The sequence below is a fragment of the Limanda limanda genome, chromosome 12, assembly GCF_963576545.1.
Source record: "Limanda limanda chromosome 12, fLimLim1.1, whole genome shotgun sequence".
In the NCBI taxonomy this organism is placed as follows: Eukaryota; Metazoa; Chordata; class Actinopteri; order Pleuronectiformes; family Pleuronectidae; genus Limanda; species Limanda limanda.
The window spans coordinates 28174061-28182690 of NC_083647.1; the positions used below are offsets into that span (position 1 = coordinate 28174061).

General features: G+C 47.7%; 1 protein-coding gene across 1 annotated transcript in view; it reads right to left on the bottom strand.

Annotated features, from left to right (window-relative positions):
* Positions 1 to 2750: 2750 nt before the first annotated feature.
* Positions 2751 to 8630, bottom strand: part of LOC133015090 (amino acid transporter heavy chain SLC3A2-like) — a 6952-nt gene continuing 1072 nt past the window's right edge. Inside the window, exons 2-8 of the mRNA XM_061082219.1 lie at positions 6395 to 6585; positions 5457 to 5630; positions 5257 to 5354; positions 5028 to 5170; positions 4065 to 4380; positions 3369 to 3428; positions 2751 to 3098 (exon numbers count right to left, since the gene is read on the bottom strand). Of these exons, the coding sequence (XP_060938202.1) occupies positions 2751 to 3098; positions 3369 to 3428; positions 4065 to 4380; positions 5028 to 5170; positions 5257 to 5354; positions 5457 to 5630; positions 6395 to 6585 (1330 nt within the window). The remainder of the gene's footprint in view (positions 3099 to 3368; positions 3429 to 4064; positions 4381 to 5027; positions 5171 to 5256; positions 5355 to 5456; positions 5631 to 6394; positions 6586 to 8630) is intronic.

Genomic DNA, 8630 nt, shown 5'->3' on the forward strand with positions numbered 1-8630 from the left:
AATACAGTTTCAGAAAGTGGAGGAGATTTCTGGTGAAATTTAGAGATGTTTGCGTTGCTCTGCTCTTGGATTGGTGAAACCACGCATTGCTCCTTTAACGCTGCAGGTGGAGCTCCTCACAGCCTCTTCTCTCCTGATGGACAGTTGGACAGTTGGACAGATGGACAGATGGACAGTTGGACAGTTGGACAGTTGGACAGTTGGACCGTTGGACAGATGGACAGATGGACAGTTGGACAGTTGGACAGTTGGACAGATGGACAGTTGGACAGTTGGACAGTTGGACAGTTGGACAGATGGACAGATGAACAGTTGGACAGATGGACAGTTGGACAGTTGGACAGATGGACAGATGGACAGATGGACAGTTGGAGGTCTCTGGAGGTCGTTACAAAGCGAAATCCCCTCTGAAGCAGCGGCTGTTCATTCACTATTCATCCAGCTCACTTCTCCCTGCAGAGGAAACCAGCTCCCATCACAACCTCACAGGGAGAAGAACCATCATGGAGGAGAAGGAAGAGAAGAGTCAAGAAAGTTAAAGACTCTTCACTTTGATGGATGTTAAAGAAAATACTAAAACACCTGATTCCAGTACATTGAGCTGACGGCTTCCTCCAAAGCGTTTCACAGTGAGAGCATCGACCACGAAGAACAAACCAGAACAACAAGAATCAAGAAGGCACCAAACTACAACGTGCAACATGTAAGTGCAACGAAATATTTACTGTTTTTTTATTACACTTGTTCCCATAAATAATGAACGTTAGACCCAGATGAATAAATCTCTGATCTCCAGGACCCGGACCTCTGAAGATCTCCGTGTTGTCTCTGTTCTGCTCACACGTGTTTGGCTTCAGATCCATAAACCACCTTCACTGAAAGTTCACATCCATCAGAACATCAGCTCTCTGGCATATTCAAATTAATATTTGTTACTGATTAATGATCAGTTTTCTGAGTCTGAAGCTTCAAGTTTGATCCATAGTTTCATCTGATCTGTCACTTTTAGTTTCACGTTGTTAATTAGGGACGAAATAACGTCCTGTGGTCATCACCGGCGTGGGCGGAGTCTCCTTATACTCGACTCTGATTGGTTTATTTATTATATGGTGGAACTTTAACCAACTAATGATGCTTTGAATAAGTTATAACTGACTGAACCTGGTGGAACCTTGTAGAACCGTATAGAACCCTTGTGGAACCGAGAATAAAATATGAAAAAAACATTTGAGAATCTGTTTATTTACTAAGTTTAATAAAAGTGTATATGTTTATTATCTATAATTGAAATTACTATATAATAAAATATAATAACATTAATAGTCTGGTACTGAAAGTTCCTGTTTTATGTGCATCGTCTGCCCCCTGCAGGACAAACTGTTTGTTTCGCCCCCTGGTGTATGGGAGTGGTATCAGTCTTGTGATGACTAGTGGTCGTTCACAGCTTCTGTCCAGATGAATGAAATCAATAATCAATCAATATTTAGTACTTTCATTAATATCATGCTGTTCTGATGAAGAACATGAGTTCATGGTTTTTAAAAACATCAGACCTTAAATGTCATTCTTTCATGTTTATTACATTTTATTTATGACTTTTCACGGACGATCATCACATCACATGATTTATTTTCACCTGACAACAACAACAACAACGAGGAGGAACTGGTGACGACAGATCGATGACGAGTCTTCAGCCACACTTGACTTTTGTGTGAAGATGGAGGAAGTGAAAAAGTGCTGATGAGTCGATGGAAACATGCTGACACCACAGATCCTGTAGAACCTCATCTGTCCCAGAAGCATGAAACCACTGGGATCTAAAGAACAAGAGGAACAGGAGGACGTGAGAACTGACTCTGATCCATGAGCAGAACATTGAGGAGGTGAGCAGCACATCATCATTCTTATTATACTTTGTTATTTCAACTGTTCCATAAGAAAAGAAAAAGATATGAACCAACTTATAGATGACTATGGTGGATGATGGATGATGGACGGTGGATGATGGATGATGGAGGATGATGGATGATGGAGGATGGATGAAGGATGATGGATGATGGACGATGGATGGTGGATGATGGACGATGGATGATGGACGATGGATGGTGGATGATGGATGATGGATGATGGATGATGGATGATGGATGATGGATGATGGATGATGGACGATGGATGGTGGAGGATGGATGTAGATGATGGATGATGGATGATGGATGATGGATGATGGATGATGGATGATGGATGATGGATGATGGACGATGGACGATGGATGATGGATGATGGATGATGGATGATGGATGATGGATGATGGAGGATGGAGGATGGAGGATGGAGGATGGATGGATGATGGATGTAGATGATGGATGTAGATGATGGAGGATGGATGTAGATGATGGATGTAGATGATGGATGATGGATGATGGATGATGGATGATGGATGATGGATGATGGATGATGGATGATGGATGATGGATGTAGATGATGGATGATGGATGATGGATGATGGATGATGGATGATGGATGATGGCTGATGGATGATGGATGATGGATGATGGAGGATGGATGTAGATGATGGATGATGGATGTAGATGATGAATGATGGAGGATGGATGATGGATGATGGAGGATGGATGTAGATGATGGATGATGGAGGATGGATGATGGATGATGGAGGATGGATGTAGATGATGGATGATCCCAGTCTGAATGGGGCTTTGATCCTCAGTCCTCTGAAGCTAACCTGTGATCTATCCAGCGTACGGGAACGTGAGCAGCGCCGCCTGCCCGGCGCCGAGCCGCAGGCTGCTCAGCTCCACGCTGCCCCCTGCTGGCAGGAGGCTGCTGTCGGTGCTGAGCACCACCTCCGCCTGCTGGGGCAGCGCCGCGTCGCTCAGCTGCAGCAGCGTGGACTCCTCCCCCCAGTTGAAGGCGGCCAGGTAGCGGGCGCTCTGGTCCCAGACCCGCAGGTAGGCCAGCGAGGAGGAGGAGTTAGCGAGGAGGAGGAAGTCCCCGAACAGCAGCGAGCGCTCTTTCCCGCGCAACTCGCTCAGACTGATGAAGAAACTGCGACAGGACAGACGCTCGGCCCGCTCCTCCTGCACACACAGAGGGGGAGGAGTCAGACGCACGCACCACGACTCATCCCACTGACACAGGTCTGAATACTAGCAGTACTATATGTGGTACTCATACAGCTTCTACCTCTACTGCTGGAGTACTGATACTACAGTACTTATACTACAGTACTTATACTTTGACTCTGTCTCGATCACTGCTGCTTGTACTGCGTCAGCTGGTTCTACTGCTGATGTGAAGTGAAGGACATTCAATCATTCAGTTCTGTTGTTGTTGTTGTTGTTGTTTACCTGTCGAGTGTCGTTCAGTGCGTCATCAGAGTCCCAAAGCATCTTGGGAAACTTGGTGTCCTTCAGAACAGATGATAACATGTCAGCAACAATCAGGGAGAGGAAAGAAACACAGCTCAGTGATCATCTATAAATATATATATACATATGTGTGTGTGTGTGTGTGTGTGTGTGTGTGTGTGTGTGTGTGTGTGTGTGTGTGTGTGTGTGTGTGTGTGTGTGTGTGTGTGTGTGTGTGTGTGTGTGTGTAGTGGACGACCCGCTCGACCCCCACAGCCGTCCACTGTGTTTGTTTCTGAAGGAATCGATCACAGAAGGATTCATTTCACCTGATTAAGTGAAAATGTTCATGAACCAGTTTTCAGAAATTAAACTTCATCTCAGCAGGAGACCAGAGCCCCTGCAGAGACGTTTGGTAGACCCCGTTCTAACGGGGGGGCACTCTGGTCCGAAATATTGAAATTAAACGTAGTAAAGTTAATTGAAGGAAACGCTTGATAAATTTATAATGTCAGGAAATATGAAGATTTCTGAATAATATGTTTATTCACAAATCTAATTCACGTGAGTTCACAGAAGGTTCTGAGCTGAGTTGACCTCCAGGCTCAGTTGACCTCCAGGCTCAGTTGACCTCCAGGCTCAGTTGACCTCCAGGCTCAGTTGACCTCCAGGCTCAGTTGACCTCCAGCTCCTCACCTGGTCCATCAGCCCGACCTCGTCCCCGTAGTTGAAGACCGGCGTCCCCGGCAGCGTGAGCAGCAGCAGCTGGTGCAGCTTCACCAGCGCCGGGCCCACCAGGGACGCCAGGTGACCCCAGGTCCGGCCCCCCAGGCTCCACGCCAGCTGCGTCTGGCTGTGGGACGAGTACAGGCGCTGGACGGACTCAGCCGTCTCCGTGGCGTCCGGGTCTCCAGGACGGAGAACTCTGGAGACCAGGAGGTCCACACCGGAGGAGGACAGGAGAGAGGAGACGTCCTCCACCGAGGAGCGATCAGTGGTCCCCATCAGGACTCTGGAAGACACCACAGCAAGAGGATGGACAGTTGGACAGTTGGACAGTTGGACAGATGGACAGTTGGACAGTTGGACAGATGGACAGTTGGACAGATGAACAGATGGACAGATGGACAGTTGAACAGTTGGACAGATGAACAGTTGGACAGTTGGACAGATGGACAGATGGACAGTTGAACAGTTGGACAGATGGACAGATGGACAGTTGAACAGTTGGACAGATGAACAGTTGGACAGTTGGACAGTTGGACAGATGGACAGATGGACAGATGGACAGTTGGACAGTTGGACAGATGGACAGATGGACAGTTGGACAGATGGACAGATGGACAGATGGACAGATGGACATATGGACAGATGGACAGTTGGACAGTTGGACAGTTGGACAGATGGACAGATGGACAGATGGACAGTTGGACAGTTGGACAGATGGACAGATGGACAGTTGGACAGATGGACAGATGGACAGATGGACAGATGGACATATGGACAGATGGACAGTTGGACAGTTGGACAGTTGGACAGATGGACAGATGGACAGATGGACAGATGAACAGTTGGACAGATGGACAGATGGACAGTTGGACAGTTGGACAGATCGACAGTTGGACAGATGGACAGCTGGACAGTTGGACAGTTTCAGACCTTCCTTCTGGACGCTGCTCCGTCCCGTTCTGGACGATGGCTCGGAGGTCGGCCCACAGAGACGGAACGATGGTGGACACACGCTCCACGCCGTCCAGCTGGACGCCGTCCACACCTTCATCCAACCAGAACACCAGAGCGGACTGAGGGGACAGACACAGCAGGGGTAAGGTTCAGTTCCTCACTGAGACCCTCAGGTTCTGACCTGATGTTCAGTCGGAGCTCTGACCTTCAGCCGCTCGGCCACGTTGGTCACACTGACGTTGGAGAACCAGGGTCCAGATGTCCCCTGGTAGTTTGGAGTCAGATCCAGAACCACAGAAATACCTGCAGGGACACACTGTGTTAGCTCTTCTGTTGTTTGAACCTCCGTGGACCACATGTCCTGATGTCTCCGTCCTCCACCAGATGAGTCATGTGACTCCTCACCCTTCCTGTGAGCCGCCTGGACGAGTCCTCTGAACTGATCCAGGTTTCCGACCTCGGGGGAAATCTCTTCGAACCTCAGACTCACGGCTTCGTTGGGCGGAGCCACGTGCAGCGGCCCGACCACGAGACCTTTGACCTTCAGCTGGGACAGAGCGTCCACCTTCTGCTGCAGACCTGAGGGACGACAGTCTGGGACTTAGAGGGTCCTCGAGGACACTTTGACCTCTGGGGGCAGCACTGAGCTGAGAACAAGCTTTGGTGAATCTCTCAAAAAAAGAATTCACAGATTACACGAATGTAAAGTTCTGATGTCTAGGATCAGGGGGGGTGTGGTGCAGATCTGGATTATTTGGGTTTTGTGAACAACAATAAATATTATTTTCAGATACTGAACGTTTTGAAATATTCCTTTCAGCTGTATCAGAGAATGGATATTTTACAGATAGTTAACATTCTGTATCTAAAGGGAAGGAGGAAAGTGTTTCTAGTTGGTTTCTGAGGGAGAGGAGGACTCTGGAGTATTACATATATACATAGATCTATAGATCTATAGATCTATAGATCTATATTATTATAATTTTAAAAGCTTCTAACATTTATTTTCATTTTTCAGGTAATGTTTGTTTTCTCATTACTCACTTGAATATTGTTTGAATCAGTTGATTACAACACAAACGTTTAGGTGAATGTTGGTTCAACCGGCTCCAGGACTTTGACCTGTGGGTTGAGGAGGAGCTGGATGCACCATGACCCCCATAACCCCCGTGACCCCCATGACCCCCGTGACCCCCATGACCCCCGTGACCCCCGTGACCCCCTGAGGAGGAGGTGCATCCACTGCCACTCCAGAGACCTCCTGCCTCAGCTCATTCAGAACAAACTGTTTCTCTCTCTTCTACCTCGGGTTCACTTCCTGTCTCCTGCACATCCTGTCTCACCCTTCAGGTCTTGTCCCTCGGTGAAGGCCTGGACGCTTCCGATCTGGTACAGCGGGCCGTGGTTCCACCAGCTGGTTTGGGGCAGGTCTCGGCAGCGCGGCGCCTGCAGGACGATGAGCACGGCTCCGAGCAGCATCCCCAGCCAGCCGAGCCAGAAGAGCAGCAGCAGCGTCCAGCGGGTCCTCACCCAGCTGAGCACAGAGCGGCATTCAGCTCCCGGACACCAGAGGCAGCACTGAGCACTGCTCTCTACCGGGGTTTCCTTCAGGCCGGCGCATGCTTCTGCGTTTTCAGGGACACGCAAGCGCAAGAGCCCTTGCGTGTCCCTAGCGTGCTTGTGTATCACTTCTTGCGTGCGTCGCCCAATTTTTGTAACTATACGACAAAGCTTCTCAAGCCTCACGCAGCCCGCAAGGCTGTGATTGGTCTGCTAACTACATCCTGTCCGGGGTCTCATTTCCAGTTTCATGCCCGATGATACCGGCAGAAACCACGGAAGATTTAGAAGAACGTTGCTCCGCCTAGTGGTCTGGTGGTGAATTGCACTTGCAACCCTTGGAGAAGCATAAATTAAAACGAGTCCGTGGACACAGCTGTGTGAAAAGCTGCAGCTGCATGCGCCGGCCTTTACATCCACTTTACTGTTCCCATGACAACAGATTTTCTATGAGCCACTGATCCACCTGATTATAGACCTGATCCACATGTAGACCTGATTATAGACCTGATCCACATGTAGACCTGATCCACATGTAGACCTGATTATAGACCTGATCCACATGTAGACCTGATTATAGACCTGATCCACATGTAGACCTGATCCACATGTAGACCTGATTATAGACCTGATCCACATGTAGACCTGATCCACATGTAGACCTGATTATAGACCTGATCCACATGTAGACCTGATCCACATGTAGACCTGATTATAGACCTGATCCACACGTAGACCTGATTATAGACCTGATCCACATGTAGACCTGATTATAGACCTGATCCACATGTAGACCTGATTATAGACCTGATCCACATGTAGACCTGATCCACATGTAGACCTGATTATAGACCTGATCCACACGTAGACCTGATTATAGACCTGATCCACATGTAGACCTGATTATAGACCTGATCCACACGTAGACCTGATTATAGACCTGATCCACATGTAGACCTGATTATAGACCTGATCCACATGTAGACCTGATCCACATGTAGACCTGATTATAGACCTGATCCACACGTAGACCTGATTATAGACCTGATCCACATGTAGACCTGATTATAGACCTGATCCACATGTAGACCTGATTATAGACTTGATCCACATGTAGACCTGATCCACATGTAGACCTGATTATAGACCTGATCCACACGTAGACCTGATTATAGACCTGATCCACATGTAGACCTGATTATAGACCTGATCCACACGTAGACCTGATTATAGACCTGATCCACATGTAGACCTGATTATAGACCTGATCCACATGTAGACCTGATCCACATGTAGACCTGATTATAGACCTGATCCACATGTAGACCTGATCCACATGTAGACCTGATTATAGACCTGATCCACATGTAGACCTGATCCACATGTAGACCTGATTATAGACCTGATCCACACGTAGACCTGATTATAGACCTGATCCACATGTAGACCTGATTATAGACCTGATCCACATGTAGACCTGATTATAGACCTGATCCACATGTAGACCTGATCCACATGTAGACCTGATTATAGACCTGATCCACACGTAGACCTGATTATAGACCTGATCCACATGTAGACCTGATTATAGACCTGATCCACACGTAGACCTGATTATAGACCTGATCCACATGTAGACCTGATTATAGACCTGATCCACATGTAGACCTGATCCACATGTAGACCTGATTATAGACCTGATCCACACGTAGACCTGATTATAGACCTGATCCACATGTAGACCTGATTATAGACCTGATCCACATGTAGACCTGATTATAGACTTGATCCACATGTAGACCTGATCCACATGTAGACCTGATTATAGACCTGATCCACACGTAGACCTGATTATAGACCTGATCCACATGTAGACCTGATTATAGACCTGATCCACACGTAGACCTGATTATAGACCTGATCCACATGTAGACCTGATTATAGACCTGATCCACATGTAGACCTGATCCACATGTAGACCTGATTATAGACCTGATCCACACGTAGACCTGATTATAG